The 17,710-nt window shown below is 45.8% G+C and overlaps 1 protein-coding gene across 2 annotated transcripts; it reads left to right on the top strand.

Annotated features, from left to right (window-relative positions):
- The first annotated feature begins 3,930 nt into the window (after positions 1–3,930).
- ZNF75D (zinc finger protein 75D) lies at positions 3,931–16,222 on the top strand. Of its 2 annotated transcripts, none has more exons than XM_030305570.2 (6): positions 3,931–4,188; positions 5,951–6,471; positions 7,950–8,127; positions 8,861–8,952; positions 9,288–9,414; positions 15,279–16,222. In XM_030305570.2, exons 2-6 carry the CDS (start codon positions 6,025–6,027, stop codon positions 15,986–15,988), a joined length of 1,554 nt encoding a protein of 517 aa, XP_030161430.1. In that variant the 5' UTR covers positions 3,931–4,188; positions 5,951–6,024; the 3' UTR covers positions 15,989–16,222. The 2 variants fall into 2 exon arrangements, with proteins under 2 accessions (XP_030161430.1, XP_030161431.1); XM_030305571.1 differs by having other exon boundaries at positions 3,960–4,188; positions 15,336–16,222.
- The last annotated feature ends 1,488 nt before the right edge of the window (positions 16,223–17,710 follow it).

Here is a 17,710-nt window from a genome sequence, read left to right on the forward strand (position 1 = left end):
TGTTAGTGAGGATGTGGAGAATTTAGAACCCTCATACACTACTGGTGGGAATGTAAAATGGTGTATCCCCTTTGCTAAACAGTCTGGCAATTCCTCAAAGGGTTAAACAGAGAGTTACCATATGATCCAGCGATCATACCTTTACATATATATGCAAAAGATATGAAAACATATGTCCAAACAAAAATTTGTACATGAATGTTCCTAACAACATTAGGTATAGTAGCTAAAAGGTAGGGAAAGACCCCAATAACCTTTAACTGGTCCATTTTGTTTATCCATACCATTGTATGGATATACCACATTTTGAAACACGAAGTAAAAGGAGAAAGTATGAAAAATTTAAAGGCATCTTCTTTTTCCTGGACACTTCAGTGTATATATTCATGCCCTGTGCTATATCCATACAATGGTATAGCATAGCTATACAAAATCATTCAACAGTAAAATACAATGGAGTACTGATATATGCTACAAAATGGATAAAGCCTGAAAATGTCAGGCGTAATGAAAGAAGCTAGACAGAAAAGGCCACATGTTGCAGGATTCCATTTATATGAAACATCCAGAATAGGTAAATGTATATGGACAGAAAATAGATCATTGGTTGCTCTGGTTGGTGGAGGAGAATTACAGGACATGAGGAGTTACAGGTTGAGGGTTTGGTGTTTCTCTTTGGGGTGATGTAAATATTCTGTAATCACTTTGTGATTACACTTTGTGAATTCACTTTGTGAATATACTAAAGACTACTGACTTTTAGCATATTTTAAATGGGTGCATTGTATGATTTGTGAGATATAGCACAATAAAGCTGTTACAAAATCTAATTACTAGAACCAGAAGTCTAAGTCATGTTTAATAGTTCATGAATATTGTCAGGCCTCAGTTTCAAAAGTTACCAATTTTAGAACGGAATCTACTCTGCAACCATTAAAAAAATTTTTTTAATGTTTATTTTTGACAGAGAGAGAGCGCGCGCGCGCGCGCGCGCGCGCGCGCGCATGAGTGGGGGAGGGGCAGAGAGAGGGAGACACAGAATCCGAAGCAGGCTCCAGGCTCTGAGCCCTCAGCACAGAGCCGGACGCGGGGCTGGAACTCACAAACCGCGAGATCATGACCTGAGTTGAAGTTGGATGCTTAACCGACTGAACCACCCAAGCACCCCTCTGCAACCATTTTTTAAAAGATGTATTTTATTTTGAGAGAGGGAGAAAGAGAGAATCTCAAGCAGGCTCCACACTCAGCACAGAGCCTGACTCAGGGCTCGATCCCACAACCCTGGGTTCATGACCTGAGCCCAAATCAAGAATTGGACGCTCAACGGACTGAGCCACCCAGATGCCCCACAACTGTTTTGTTTTTATTACTACTTGTTGCATCTCCTTCAGCTCAAAATGAAATCTTTGGAATTCATTTGTAGTATCAACAAAATCAAGGAGATAGTCCACTGTCTTACAGTAGATACTCGAAATACTGGAGTCTGTTTTTCATTAGTCTCTCTTTACTGGACAACTGCCTTTGTAGTCTTCATTCCCATTTAGCCACATCCTATCTTTTTCCAAGTTGGCTTCTAATTCTCCACATTTCTCAAGAATTTATCTACAACTGTCCTCTTCAAAGCCTTTCAGACCCTACTCAGTTTCCTTTCTATAAAGATTTCCTAGGAAGCTGCTATAGTTATTTGTTTTACTTCATCTCAACTCTTGGCCCAGTTAAAAATCACATTTTTGTGTTGTGGATTTTAATTCTGGAAACTCCTTTTCCTTGTCTTGCTCATCGCAATCTTATTCAAAATTATGACTTTCTTCAAGTTGTTTCCAGTTAAGGATCATACCTTGATTCCTTGGGTGAATCAAGGTTAAAGTGTTTAAGGGAAGGAAAATGACTTACAGATTTTACGCAGTTTCTCTTTTAGTGTTTCAAACATATCGGCCAAAAGTTAACTATAAATGGCATCTAGGTGTCATGGGTTTAATTAGAAACCTTTAATTTTGCAGTTTTATAAAAGAGAACATGGCTCAATGTATGGTTTTCCTATTAATATTAACAATATATAATGAAATGTATTTTAAGTAAATTACAACTTGTCTTCCTGGAGTCTATAGTCCTTTTATTTATTTTTATTTTTATTTTTTTAACGTTTATTTATTTTGAGAGACAGAGACAGAGTGCGAGCAGGGGAGGAGCAGAGAGAGAGAAGGAGACACAGAATCTGAAGCAGGCTCCCGGCTCCAGGCTCCAGCCTCCAGGCTCCAGCCTCCAGGCTCCGAGCTGTCAGCACAGAGCCCGACACGGGGCTCAAACCCACGACTGAACCGTGAGATCATGACCTGAGCTGAGGTCGGACACTTACCTTACTGAGCCACCCAGGCGCCCCATAGTCCTTTTAAATAAGATTCTTCTCTTTGAAGCATACAAACCATGGAAGGTTGAAGAGAGCGTTATACTTATTTCTATAGTCATTCTAAATGGCTGTTAATCTACAGATAATTTCTATTGAAGACAATTACAAGGAATAATTTTGTGCAGATCAATATATAAACCCCATATGGTTTAAAAACTTACGATTAAAAAAAACAAAGAAAGAAAAAGAAAATGTCTTTCATCTAACTGCCCCCATAGGTTAGCGAGTGATTCAATTTGAAGGGTAAGCCCAGGAATTGTTCACAAGTAACCACGCCTTGACTTCTTCATTGTCAAAAAACATTAGGTGAAAATGCCTGACTTCAGGAACATAGCTTTGAAAGAACCATTCTAAAATGGTTTCTCTGCTGAGGCAAACATATTTACTAGGGTTATATATCACAGATAATGCACTGTCTCCTCTAGCACGCTTTTGGGGCAGCTTTGTTTTTCAAATGGGGATTGACCTTGGCTTGAGTCTCATCTGCTTTTGCATAGGTGTTATTTTTCTCCTAGGCACTCTCTTTTTTGCCTGCCGGAGTAGTTACTGGCAGTGACTTTCAAAAGATGTCAGTTTCATCCTCACTGCCCTACTGAGCTACAGTTTCCCCTCTATTGATTCACAGTGACAGTTTTCGTCCAAACGGCTCAACGCTAGGTAAACACTGATAATGTGGATACTGACAACCCAAGATACACAGATTCTTAGAAAGATGACTTATCCAGAGGACTATGCTGAACATTAGAGGAGATATACAAATGAAACGAGGGTCCTGTCCTACAGAGAAGCATAATGCCGTAGAAAAAGCATGCGGTGGGGCGCCTGGGTGGCTCAGTGGGTTAAGCGTCAGACTTCGGCTCAGGTCATAATCTCACGGCTTATGAGCTTATGAGTTAAAGCCCCGCGTCGGGCTCTGTGCTGACAGCTCAGAGCCTGGAGCCTCTTCAGATTCTGTGTCTTTCTCTCTCTCTCTGTCTCTCTGCCCCTCCCTTGCTCACATTCTGTCTCTGTCTCTCAAAAATAAATAAAAACATTAAAAAATTAAAAAAAAGAAAAAGAAAAAGCATGCGATGAAGCAGTAAGACCTAAATTCTTGTCTAAAATCTGCCGCTGGCAATCTATGTGACCCTGAGGGCGTCACGTCCTACATCTCAGGAGGCTCAGGACAGATCTAGGGACGACTTTCGGGGCGGTGGCCCTCACTGGGGAGTTTCTAGTAGAAAGGGCTGCCGGCCGCCAGAACGAGACCAGGCACGATCTGCACTTGGCGATCAGGGCCACAAGATCGCGGCACCTGGAGTCAGTAGGCTACACGGCTCCCAGGCGACGAACAGCTTACGGGGCTCCCCTAGGCCTCCAGCCGGCTGGGAGAAGGCGTGTTCGCGCCCGGGGATGAGCCGGAGCAGAAGGCCGGCTCCCCCCTCGGGTGGGAAGGACCAGCGGCTCGGTTCCCGCCCGGCGGCGCCAGGTAGAGAGAGGGGGATGGCTGGGCGTGGCTGTCACAAAGCCACCGGAAGCGCATCCTTTCTTTTCCGGTTGGGCCCGGTCCACAGAGCCCAAAATGGCGAGTCGGGGTACGGGCTCAGGGAGCTAGAGGGATCAAGTGGGGGACCGGTCCTCCCAAGGCCCCGCGCTCCGGAGCTCGGAGCTCCACTCTCCAGGCCCGGAGAGGAGCGGGAAGCGGGCGCCTCCTCCCCTAGGGCGGCGGGGAGGCCTGTCGACCTTGCAGCCGAGCCGAGGAAGAGGGAAGTGGCGTCCGCGGAAGCCAGAGCTGGGCGGAGGTAATGGAGAAGCCGCGTCGCCCCGGGGATTCGGTCCGGCGCGCTCCCGGCGCTGCGGGGCGGCACGTGCCAGTGGCAGCCCCCTCCCCCCCGCCCCCCGGCGACGAGCAGGGGCGGGGCCGGCGCCGGCAGCCTCCCGCGGCGCGCGCCGCTTGGTCCCAGCCCCGCGGCGGCTCGGCCCGGCCGGTCCTCGGGCGCCGGCCGCCGCGTCCCGCCTCCGCAAGCAACCTCTTTGTCCCCCAGGTGCGCGTGCAACCCAGGGATGCTCCCCGGGCACCTTTGGGGGCCGGCCACCCGCGGAGCGCTCCGGGGCGCGTTTGCGGTCGGGCCCGAGGGCGTCTCGGACTCGTGGTGGGGGTGGTGCAGCGGTGGTGGGGGTGGTGCAGCGGTGTCGCCGCTGCGCTCCGCGAGACTTCCGCGTTTCCGCCGGCTGGTGGTTGGGTCGCCGGAGGAAGGGGCATCTCAGCCTCCAAGACGTTAGCTTCTAGTAACCTAGAAATAGAGGAGGCGCCCCCCGTACCCTCTGAGCCTGGATAGGCAGCAGGAAACCAAGCTTTTGCTTGAATGCCCGTGGCATCTTCAAAAGAACTTTGTTGTTGTTTCTGCTGGCATACCTCGGGGAAAATCGGTCTCTCAAGGCCACCCTTAGCCCTACTTAAAGATCTATACGACCCTGACCCTGAGGAAATGTAAAGTCAAGAGAAGGGCTACCTTTACTAGGACCCTTCCTGTCTCAGAAGAGCCTTAATCATCACCCTTTCTTTTTCTATGTTTACAAGCCGACATTGTATTTAGTAAACAGGGCCGACTTGGCTTTCCAGTAAAGTAAGCAAAAAACGAATACACAGGTCCAGAATTGCACCGTGCCCTTAAGTCTTCCCAAAAAGTACCCCCCAAAATGTTGACATCTGGTTGCTCAGTTGGGGGTATTTGCTGAGGGGAGTAAGGTTATTTTTTTCCCCTAAATGCTTTACTTCTTTCTGATCGGGTTGTCTCAGTTCTCCTGCCAGTATTAATGCAACGGGAAGGAGAATATCAAATGTTCCACGAAGTAAAGGTTTCAGTCTTCCAAGAGGATGAAGGGGCAAAGAAGTTGTTTCCACCTAACTAAAGACAAAAGACTGGGATGATTTGTTAACGTTTAGAGACACTCGGACATGCCCTGTTTGTGAAGATAGGACAGGAAGCACACAGATTAACCGTTGGCTACTCTCAAAGCTCCTTTTAGCGAGTGGGTGCCAATATTTTCACCCACCAGCCTTTCCTCGACCTTTAACAAAAAAAGGAAAGTTATTGGGGCGCTTGGGTGGCTCAGTCGGTTGAGCGTCTGACTTCAGCTCAGGCCGTGATCTCGCGGTTTGTGGGTTCGAGCCCCGTGTCCAGCTCTGCGCTGACAGCTGAGCCTGGAGCCTGCTTCCCATTCTGTGTCTCCCTGTCTCTGCCCCTCCCCTCTCGCGCTCTGTCTCTCTCTCTCAAAAATAAACATTAAAAATTTTTTTTTAAAAAAAGGAAAGTTATCAATTGACATTTGCTTTTTCTGAGCCTTGCTTTGTGTCAAAGCTGAGTAAGAGAAAAAAAGAGAGAAATGTGCATCCTGAAGTAATCTGTGATCACGAGTGTCCTAATACGTGGCGGTTGATTTTAAAAGGGAGATTGGACAGGTTCTTTTCTGTTCATTCTTCTCTTATAACCGTAAATGGCAAGTAAATGTGTGCCATGTGGCTTTCTTCTTGACATGTACTTCTTTTCTCCCCTCCTTCAGTGCCCTTGAGAAGATCCGCTCGTTGGTTTTATACCAAACCTGACAAGGCCTCAGTTGTCCAAGGCCCCAGGAGGATGTCACACATAGGAGTAAAACTGTTCCTAGAGCAGATGATGATGAGACATCTGGAGGTGAAGGCATGCTTGTACCCCCACATGGAGGCTTTATGGGAGACTAAGGAGTCCGTGAAAGAGCGCTCCGGTGAGAGGAAGAAATCCAGCCCACGAATGGACAGTCTTGGTCCTGAGAGCGCTCACCAGCACTTCCGGAGCTTCTATTACCATGAAGCACCTGGGCCGCACGAAGCTGTCAGCCAGCTTCAGGAATTATGCCACCAGTGGCTGAGGCCAGAGATCCACTCGAAGGAGCAGATCTTGGAACTGCTGGTGTTGGAGCAGTTCCTGACCATTCTACCCAGGAGCACCCAGAGCTGGGTGCAGAAGTATCATCCACAGAGCATCAAGGAGGCTGTGGCCCTGGTAGAGCGCTTTCAGAGGGAACCTGGTGGAACAAGTGATGAGGTGAGAGGATTCCTTACATGTACAATAAAATAGAGTAAAGGTGGATATATCTGGGGCGGGGGGATGGGGTGGATTAAGCCACTCTTCTGTTCCTTTAGGACAGCTAGGCAGGGTCTGGAGTCACAGGCGGGCAGCAGTTGCGGACGGCAGGTTTCAGAGTTCTGGTCATCTTTCTGGGCCTTAGAAAAAAGAAATGCCTTTTGCCCTTTTTCGGGCCGGGGTGAACTAGAGTTGGTGGGCCTAGTCTGGCATGGCCAAGGAGAGAGGACTTGAGTTCGTGGAGGCAGAGAAATAAAAGGCAAGACCGAGTAGGCAAAGGAGGAAAAATCCGGGGGAAAAATGCACAGCACTTAGAGAGCAAAGGAGAGAGAGGGTGGTTAATAGAAGTATTAATCAGCTCTGGGAGGACTGAAGGAAGAGGAGAAATGGAAAGGAAAAAGTGAAACAAGGATCCAGAAAGAAGAAAAATGACTAAAAAAAAAAAAAAGGGAAAATGCCAACAGGGGAGTGGACAGAATCAGGATGCTGAAGGGTAGTGCCCTGTCTGGTGGGCGCACGTATCTCTGGGCCAGAAGAAAACCTTCCGTCACTCTCCCTTAGTGGTCTGCCCTTGGCCTTGCTGGGGAGTGGGGAACCAGGATATGCCCTCGGGAGAAGGCAGCACCCTTCCTTTCCATGGGGATCCCGCCTTGAGGAACACAGGGCAGGGTCTATTTTTGGTGTCTCTCTACAACTGGATCCTACGGAGGGAGGTTAGAGTCCAAATTTTCCCCCGGTTTTTCCTCTCCCGCATCCCCTTTCTCCATGACATCCTTCCCTGGCCATGAGAGGATTGGAAAAAATCTGAGAATCTTTTTTTTTTTTTTTAATCCAACTCATTATTATTATTATTTTTTTTTTTTTTTAATTTTTTTTCAACGTTTATTTATTTATTTTTGGGACAGAGAGAGACAGAGCATGAATGGGGGAGGGTCAGAGAGAGGGAGACACAGAATCTGAAACGGGCTCCAGGCTCTGAGCCATCAGCCCAGAGCCCGACGCGGGGCTCGAACTCACGGACCGCGAGATCGTGACCTGGCTGAAGTCGGACGCTTAACCGACTGCGCCACCCAGGCGCCCCAACTCATTATTATTTAGAGAAAAACTCAGAAGATAGAAATGCCCTTGGATGAGGATCCACGTCCAGAAAGCAAGCTCGTGAAGGCAGCCTGCCCCCACCCTGCTCGTGGCCTGAGCTGTGGCCTGTGTGGCTGGAGGCTGGCAGCAGTCACAGCTCATTTCATCTTACACTAATTTCCCCCAACGATGTATATGGTTCTCTGTGAGGAAATGGTGACGCAATATCGCTTTAGGTTTTTTTTGTTACTTCCTTGAGTGCCACGCCCTTTCCTGAATCTGGGCTCTCTTGTTCATCCCTCCGCCACCACCCCGAAACCAAAAGTAAGTTCTGTGCTAATGAGGATGGGGATTATTTCTAGGTCACAGCCCATGATGGGGAAAAGGGAGGAACAGCAGTGGCCCCAGGCTTTAAGTGGAAGCCCGCAGAGCCCCAACCAATGGGTGTGTTCCAGAAAGAATGTTGGAATACATACCGGGTACTACAGGAACAGCTGGGCTGGAATACTCACAAAGAAACCCAGCCTGTATATGAAAGAGGTGAGGAGCTTCATAATAATTCTCTTCTCCTGGGAGCTGTGACGGTAACCGGTTCAGCTGGAAAGTCATGGGAATTTGCCAGGCGCCCAGCCGGGCCGGCTGTTCGGACGTCTCTCAAGTTGGGAGTACAGTAGGCTAACGGTGGGCGGCGGTGAGGGTCAGCCTGGCGTACAGAAATGTCCAAACCATAGAACCCCGGTATTGATGGCGTGGACCTTGCTCCTTAGAAATTTGAGAGGAGAGAAGACGGAACAGGGACGGAGGGATCATCTCACACTTCTTATGTCAGGGAAGAAACTGGGGTCAGAAATGGATTGTCATGACAGACCGGGGGGGGGGGGGGGGGTGGAGAATGGCGCACCGGGAAGAAACACAGTATGAGACACACCACCTGCACTGAGGACCCAAGCCTTTCGTTTTCAACCACCTCGAATTCTTGCCCACCCCAGTAAACGATGTATTTGGTGAGAGGGAAAAAAAACATAATGGCTTTCCTTTTGTCAAGTTCTCTCATGAAATCTGGGGGAACAGTCAACCGGGGAACCGGTTCTTTGGAGAGGTGGATATTTGGTTCTTATTCACAAGGAGAAGGCCACTCTGGCACCACACACACACTTGTGAAGGTGAGCCATCTTTACTGAAGGTCTCCTGATGTTCTGTGGTGTAGAAATCAACTCAGGGTATTTGTGAACCTAAAAGAGAGAAATTTTCTCTGGCTCTTTTCCATCCACAGCGCTGCCTGCTCAACAGATTCTAGCCTTTTCTGAGCAGAAAAGCCCCCCAAACTGGAAGATGGCGTCTGAGCTCATCTTGCCTGAGTTCCAGGTGAGCTGTACTTTCCAGCTTTCTCAGGCAGCCTGAACATGGCCTTGTCTGTGCTTTTCTCTGCTGCCCATGACCCACAGTGCTCGGCGGGTGCTCTGAGGCGTGTTAGCCCCGGATGTTCACCTCTAGGTAACTAGGCTGGGCACGGTGGCGACCGGGCCCTTCCCACGCTGCTTCCCGATCTCTGGCTTTTTCCTTTCCTGCCATCTCGCCTGTTTCCCCTCTAAATCTTAATACTCTTCTTTGGTGACTGGCCTGCTGTGTAATTCAGAAATGAGTGAAAGGGCGGCTTCTATAGTGGCAAGTACTGAACCCAAACCCATTCTTTTCTTTAGAGCTTGTTGACATTTGAAGATGTGGCCGTGTCTTTTTCTGAGGAAGAGTGGAAATTACTGGACCCTGCTCAGAAGATCCTTTACAATGATGTCATGCAGGAAAACTACGAGACTGTCATCTCTCTAGGTAAAGATTCTTCCTTTCCTTTGTGTGGAAGTTGAGTGATCTGGCCGCAGCTTGTGGAAAATCATCTCCTGTGGGAGAGTCCCAGTGTTCCAGTAGCTGCTTGGGTCTCAACTGGATGGTGTGGGGGAAAGGAAAGACATATCCGGATCATTCCAAATAGATCCTGACTCCAGTCATGTCTCCCCGTCTTCTGCTCTCACCGTCCTGGTCTAAGCTGCCGTCATCCCTGACCGTGTCTGCTTCAGCAGCATGGGACTTCCCTTCCCCATACTGCTTCACGTGCGCGCCTGGCGCTTCCTTCTCAGCTTCCTCCTTGTGTGTCTACTCACAACCATAGGAGACTAGAAAGAAGGTACTGAGTCTAAGATTCTGCCCATTTAAACACGTGGAGTAAATGAAAGTATGAAAGAGTCATTCGCTCTCCCTGAAAGTAATCTGGCATTATGATAGCAGTCCATGACCTCAAGGTTTTCTTCTCAGAACATTATTGTTAACCCCCTAAACTTGAAGTAATCTGTTTAGAACAGTGGGGAAAATCGCAGACCCAGGGTCCCCAAGAGTTCAAGGACAATCTTGGAGGGTCTCCTGCAGGTAAGTATATACATGGGAAGGGGAGAAATGTTCTTTGATAAGAACCTTTACAGGAGATTAATATCCCAAGATTCTACTCCTGTGTATTTTTAACGGAACTTCTTACTAAGATAATTGTAGATTCACATGCAGATTTAAAGTGTAATACAAAGAGAACCTGTGTACAGACACTTTAGCCAGTTTCCCTCAATGATGACTCTTGCAACAGTATCATATGATATTACAACTAGGATATTGATATTGATACAGTCTTCTGACCTTCATATTTTCAGTTTGTGTTGATTTGTGTGTGTATTTAGTTCTGAAAGTTTTATTACAAGTGTAAGTTTGCATATTCACCGCTGCAGTCAAGATACTGGACAGTTACATTACCACAAAGGCCTTTCTTTTTTTTTAAAAAAAGTTTATTTTGAGAGAGAGGGAGCACGCAAGCACGTATGCACAAGCCAGGGGGAGGGGCAGAGAGAGAGGGAGAGAGAGAATCCCAAGCAGGCTCTGCACTGACAGAGGCTGGGGCTCATACCCCAAGAACCTTGAGCCCATGACCTGAGCCTAGATCAAGAGTTGGATGCTTAACTGACTGAGCCAGCCAGGCGCCCCACCACAAGGACCTTCTTGTTGCCCTTTTAGAACCGCACACACTTGCCTCCTACATCTCACCCCATCACTGACCCATGCCAACTGCTGATCCGTTCCACATTTCCAAAATTTTGCCATTTCAAAATGTCGTATGAATAGAATCATAAAGTGTGTGACTCTTCGGCATTAGCTTTTTTCATTCAGAATAATTCCCCGGAAATTGATCTAAATTGTTGTGTGTATCATAGTTGTTTTTTTTTTTTTTTTTTAACACTACTGAGTAGCACACCATGATACTGAGAGAGCGCGGTTTGTTTAACTATTCATCATTGAAAAGATATCTTTGCAGTCTTCGGTTTTTGCCCATTGTGAATGAAGCTGTCATGAGCATTTATGTACAGGATGTTTTACAGAGATAAGTTTGCATGTCTCTGGAGTAAATGTCTTAACAGTGCAATTGCTGGTTCATATGGCAATTACATATTTAATTTCACAAGAATGTGCCTGTTTCCCTGTGGTGGCTGTAGCATTTCACATGCCCCACCAGCAATGAATGAGTGATCTAGTTTCTCCTTATCCTTGCCAGTGTTTGGTTTGTCTCCATTTTATTTTTGCCATTCTGATAGGTATGTAGTGTTCTCTCATTGTGGTTTGGGGTTTGCATTTCCCTAGTGGCCAGCGATGTTTTATAGCTTTTCATGTGCTTTTTTGCCATCTGTGTATTCTCTTCAGTGAAATGTCTTTTACCTGTATTTTAATTGGATTCTTTTTTAATTGTTGAGTTTTGAGAGTTTTATATATATATACATATATATTTTTATGAACAAAGTCTTTTTTTAATGTTTGTTTATTTTTGAGAGAGAAAGAGAGAGAGCATATGCATGTGAGCAGGGGAGGGGCAGAGAGAGAAGTGGGCTCTGTGCTGATAGCAGAGAGCCCGATGTGGGGCTCAAACTCGTGAACTGTGAGATCATGACCTGAACCCAAGTTGGACACTTAACCAACTGAGCCCCCCATGCGCCCCTGTAAACAAAGTGTTTTTTTTAAATGTTTATTTATTTTGAGAGAGAGTGTGTGCAGGTCTGCGTGAGTGGGGAGGGGCAGAGAGAGAATCCCAAGCAGGCTCTGCGCTGTCAGTACGGAGCCCAACACCACTGACTAGGGACTTGACCCCACAAACCCTGGGACCAAGACCTGAGCCGAAATGAAGAGTCATGCCCAACTGACTGAGCTACCTAGGCGCCCCGAGAGTGTTTTATATATTATAGATTCTAGCGCTTTGTTGAATATGCAGATTGTAAATAGTTTCTCCCAGTCTGTATAATGTCTTTTCAATCTTCTTCCTAGGGGCTTCTATAGAGTAAAAGTTTTTCATTTTGATGAGGACCAATTTTTTATTTAAAAAAAAAATGTTACTTAATGTTTATTTATTTTTGAGAGAGAGAGAGAGAGAGACAGACAGACATGGTGCGAGTGGGGGAGGGGCAGAGAGAGAGGGAGACACAGAATCCGAAGCAGGCTCCAGGCTCAGAGCTGTCCGCACAGAGCCGGACCTGGGGCTCAAACCCACGGACCATGAGATCATGACCTGAACCGAAGTCGGACGCTTAACCGACTGAGCCACCCAGGTGCCCCAATGAGGACCAACTTTTTAAAGACTTTTTATTTATTTAAGTAATCTCTACACTCAACATGGGGCTCATCCTCATGGCCTTGAGATCAACAGTCACATGCTCCACCAACTGAGCCAGCCAGCTGCCCCATGAGGACCAATTTCTCATTTTTTTCCTTTTATACGTTGTATTTTTGGTGTCAAAGCTAGAACTCTGACTAACCCTAGATCCTCCACTGAATTGTCTTTGCACTTTTCTCAAAGATCAGTTGGGTATATTTGTATGTATCTATTCTGTTCCGTTGAGCTCTTTGTCTGTTCCTCTGCCAATAGTGTACTGTCTTGGTAACTGTAGCTATATAATACAAAAGACTTAATATCTGTCAAGTAGACGGATTCTTCCCCCTTTATTCTTGTTTGTAAAATAAAATTTTATTTTAGCCCTTTTAGGGCCTATGCCTTTCCACGTAAATTTCAGAGTAAGCTTATCAATGTCTACAAGAAACTGTTGGGATTTTGCTAGAAATTACATTAAACGTACGTATTAGTTTGAGGAGAATTGGTATCTTTACTATGTTGATATTTTTTTTGATTAGTGAACATAGTCTCTATTTATTTAGGTCTTTGATTTCTTTCATCAACTTTCTGTCATTTTCAGTGCACAGATCCTCTGAATGTTGTGTGAAGTGCGTGCCAAAGCATTTCATTTTCATTGGAGTATTTGGAAATGGTATTGTTTTTAATTTTGGTTTCTTGCACTCTCTTCATACAGGGATGCCACTGATTGTGTATTTTGATCTTGTCTTCTGTGACCCTACTCACTCAGTTATTATTTCTAGGAGTTATTTTGTAGATCCCTTGAGATTCTTATATCTAGGTCATCACATTATCCGCAGTGCCTTTTGATTTCTTTTTCTTGCCTTAACTTTTTCTTGCCTTAGTTGGAATAGCTCCAACTTCCTGCTGTGTTGAATAAAAGTGGGAAGAGTAGACACCCTTGCCTTGTTCCCAGTCTTTTGGAAACATTAAATCTTTCACCATCACCTGTTAATGTTAGTATGGTTTTTTTTTGTTGTTCATACTCTTTTATCAAGTCAATACAATTCCTAACTTAGTGTTTTTATCATGAATGGATGGGGGGATTTGTCAAATACTTTTCTGTGTCCGTTGATAGGAGTATGATCTTTAAAAGCTTGTTGATATGGTATGTTATGTTGATTGATTTCACATGTGGAGCCAGTTTTGCCTACTTGCAATAAATCCTTCTTGATCATGGTATATAATGCTTACATATTTTTGTATTCAGTTTGCCAATATTTTGTTCAGGATTTTTGCATTTAAGTTCCCGGGGGATGTTAGTCTGTAGTTTCTTTTTTAGTACTGACTTGATATGATTTTGCTGTCAGGGTAATACTGGCCTTGTAAAAAGAGTTGGGTAGTATTTCCTCCTCTTTTCTGGAAGAAATTGTATTGACATTGGTGTTAATTCTATAAATATTTGGTAGAACCCTCCAGTAACACCATATGGGCCTGGATTTGGAGGAGACCTAGTTCAACTATGAATTCACTTTGTGTAATGGTGATGGTGCTGTTCAGATGATCTATTTCGTGTTGGTTGGTCTAGTTTGTGGTTTTGAGGAACTGCTTCATTTTTTCCCCAACTTTTAAAAGACACGAACATAAGGCTGTTTATGGTATTCTCTTACCATCGTTTTAGTTGCTGCAGAATGTGTAGTGATGGACCCGATTTCCTTCCTGACATTGGTGATTTGGGTTTTCTCTCCTTTTATTTTTGTCAGTTGTGATAGAGGTTTCTCAATTTTACCAATTGCTTTGAAGAACAAGCCCTTTGGTGGTGACTTTTGCTCCGATCTTTATTACTTCCTTTTCAACTTGCTTTGGGTTTACTTTAGTTTTTTTCTCTAGTCTGTTGAGGTGGAAACCCAGAGTATTGATTGGAGACCTTTCTCCTTTAGTGTTGGAAGTGCTTGGGGCTGTGCCTTTTCCTCTGAGTGCCACGTATTTTAATATATTATAATTTCATTTTCATTCGACTGTGTCTTTTTACATTTTCTTGGAGACTTTCTCTTTGAACCACAGAACTTTCAGACGTGTATTATTTCATTTCCACATATTTTTAGATTTTCCTCTTTCTGTTTTTGATTTCTGGTCTGATTCCATTTTTGTCAGGTTGCCTCTTGTCACTGTTGTGAGAAGTTGTGATTTTTTTTTTGTTTTTTTTTTTTGTTCTTGCTCCAACGGGTGATTTTTGATTGTATCCTGATCATTTTATCTATTACGTTAGGAGAGTCTGGGTCACATTTCAATATTTTAATTTAATGAGCAGTCCCCCTATTTTAGTTTAGCACATAGGTTCTTTGCTGCTTTTGTGGGTTATGCTTCCAGTGACAGTTTAATTTTCAGAGGCTTCACGGTGTTATTGTGGTTTCCTTGGTTTTCGTGTTCCTGCCAGGGCTCCCATGTGTGCCTGCTGGTGTTGCTTGACGGGGAGGAAGGTATTTCGGAGGATAGAGTGCCTCTCTGTGGGAAAAGGGGAATCTCAGACCCTCAGGGATGAAGAGGCTTTCTGGGCCAGGCCACTGTGGCTAGGTGCCTCTTGCTAGTTCTGCCTGCCCGCTTTGGAGTCTCCTAGCTGGGGTTCTGATGTTGGCAGGCTTCCCATTCAGACCGGTGCAGGGATAAGCCTATCCAGGCAGCCTTCTGTTGCTAGGTTGATGGTGGGAAAACACTAGATCAGGGTTGCCATCTTCTGGTGGGTGTGGGGACGTAAGACGCTCTACTGTGTTACTCTGCTAGTCCTGGGAGCCCAAACCATTTTGCTTTCTTTTTAGCATCTTTTAGAACTCTCTGTTGGCTGTGGCTTGCGTTCTTTAACTGGTTCGTTATTGTGCCTCGCCAGGAGGATCCGGAGGAAATGCGTCTATGCCATTTGTCCGTATCGGACCAGGAATCACTTGTTCCCGTGTTTTTGAAAAAGCAGTCATCATAGATTTTTCTCTCCATTCCTATAGTTTTCTTGTTCTGGGACCCAGACGGCTGACTCTTCTGTTTATTCCAACAGGGTTAAAGCTCAAAAATGACACTGGAAATGACCAACCTATATCTGTTTCTGCATTAGAAATACAAGCGTCAGGACGCAAAGTGTTACGAAAGGCCAGAATGAAAGTTGCCCAGAAAACAACAGGCAAAGAAAATCACGGTGCTACACGTAGGCTGCGGAAACGGCATCGAGCTTTCCTAGGGAGGAAAAGAAAGAAACTTTCAACTTGTAAACAAGAGCTTCCGAAACAAACGGATCTTCACGGGAAAGGCCATGCAGGAGAGAAACCTTTTAAGTGCCAGGAATGTGAGAAAAGCTTCAGGGTTAGCTCTGACCTTATTAAGCACCAGAGAATTCACACTGAAGAGAAACCCTACAAATGTCAACAGTGTGATAAGAGGTTTAGATGGAGTTCAGATCTTAATAAGCACTTAATGGCACACCAAGGAATAAAACCCTACAGATGCTCATGGTGTGGCAAAAGCTTCAGTCACAATACAAATCTACACACACACCTAAGAATTCACACAGGGGAGAAGCCCTTTAAATGTTATGAGTGTGGGAAGAGATTCATTCAGAACTCTCACCTTATTAAACACCAGAGAACCCACACGGGTGAGCAGCCGTATACCTGCAGCGTATGCAGGAGAAGCTTCAGCAGGCGGTCAAGCCTCCTCAGACACCAGAAGCTCCACAGGAGAAGGGAATCCTGTCCAGGGTCTCCAGTCTGAAGAAAATCACCGTACGGCTCTTGACCCCAGAGGCGATGAAAGAGTGTAAAACTGTGAGGCACCCACGATAAAGAATTTGTCACCAACGGGACATTTTGGAGGGGTACACGCCATACGTCACAGAAAGGAGTCTAAGCTGTCTCTCTCGTTCAGCATCGTATCTTCAGCGCCTGGCACGAGACTGATACACAATGAGTACTTGCTAAATAAACGAGTGGAAATATAGCTATCAAATACCTATAGTTACCTGCTCCTCTCTCTCTCTGTGTATCTGTCTGGTTACCCAGCTTCCCCACCGTCTGTGATCTAAATTCGGCAAGTATCGGGTGCTCAGCAAATACGTGAGAGTCTTGGGTCCTACTCTCATCCTCTCTCGGTAGAGGTGGAAAAGGAGTATTCAGGTCCTCCGAAGGGAGCTCAGAGAAAATTACTAAGCCGGACAGGGTTTCTGTGGCTAGCATTCTGTCGACAGGAACAACCAAGCCCAGGGCTGAGGGAACTTTATTCTGCAACAGGAAAGTGCCCCCATTCCAGCGGCCTCCGCACTGAGCCCTCGCTGCCACAGTGTTTTCTGTCAAGGAATCCCAAGCCGCAGGGGAAGGCCTTAATGCCAGCACAGACCTAGGGACCTTGCGAGCACTTGATATCTCTCCCGCCGCTCCTCTCAGCATTGAGGTACATAGAATGAGACGATGATGGAGGCAGTCTGGGCCCTCATCCCTGAATTTGTCTCTTTGTGGAAAGCCCAGGGCCGTGGTAAATGGCCTTTTTTTTTTTTTGACTTTTCACTGTGTGAACCAGAAGCTTTCAGATTGGTGCCACACTGCTCCAGGGCCTAGAGGGAAGCCCATTTTTATGGAAGCTCAGCCACAACCCCATACACTTTGGATGCTCTGCAGGAAAGTCTGGACATTTTATAAAGCGATTTACTGAGAATGGCAAGGTGAGCCCTGTGGCCTTCATAGCCTTAGTGCACCTTGGATACCTGGAGGGAGACGTGTCAGAGCAAAAGAAGGCCTGTGGCTTAGAGTGATGGCCCCAGTGAGAGCCAGGTCAGATGGAACCTGGTTTTTGAGGTTGGTGGTTTCTCTTCCTTCCCCATCAGCCTCAGGGCTTACCTCCTGAGAAGACCATGTGATGTCAAGGGAAGGGCAGGGAAGTTGGAAGACAGGGCATTATGGCTATGTCAGATCCTAGTTTAAGATGTTGGCCGAGGCTCCTACATATTTATTATTTCATAACATTTTACCTTTTAATAAAATGGAGTGTTGTTTCGTATTAAACATTCAACAAAACTCCATTGTTACCGAATCACCCAGAGATGGCAAACAGTCACTTTTTTGAAATAGATATCTCCAGAGATTTTTTCCATCAAGAGACCCCTCTGAGCCTGCTATCGGGTTTGCGAAGTGGAGATAATAATTATGTACTCTCAGGGCTGCTGCGAGGGTTAAATGAGATGTGAACATGCCTCACACTGATGGGCCACAGTGGGTGTTCCACAAACATTTGGAACATTCTTCCTTTGTCTTTCAGCTGGTAATTTTGAACATTTTTTAAAATGTTTTTAAACATTTTTTAATGTTTATTTGAGAGAGAGAGAGAGAGAGAGAGAGAGAGCGAGCGGGAGTGGGGGAGGGGCGGAGAGAGAGGGAGACACAGAATCCAAATCAGGCCCCAGGTTCCAGGCTCCTGGCTCTGAGCTGTCAGCACAGAGCCCGA

This window comes from Lynx canadensis, chromosome X, assembly GCF_007474595.2.
Source record: "Lynx canadensis isolate LIC74 chromosome X, mLynCan4.pri.v2, whole genome shotgun sequence".
Lineage (NCBI taxonomy): Eukaryota > Metazoa > Chordata > Mammalia > Carnivora > Felidae > Lynx > Lynx canadensis.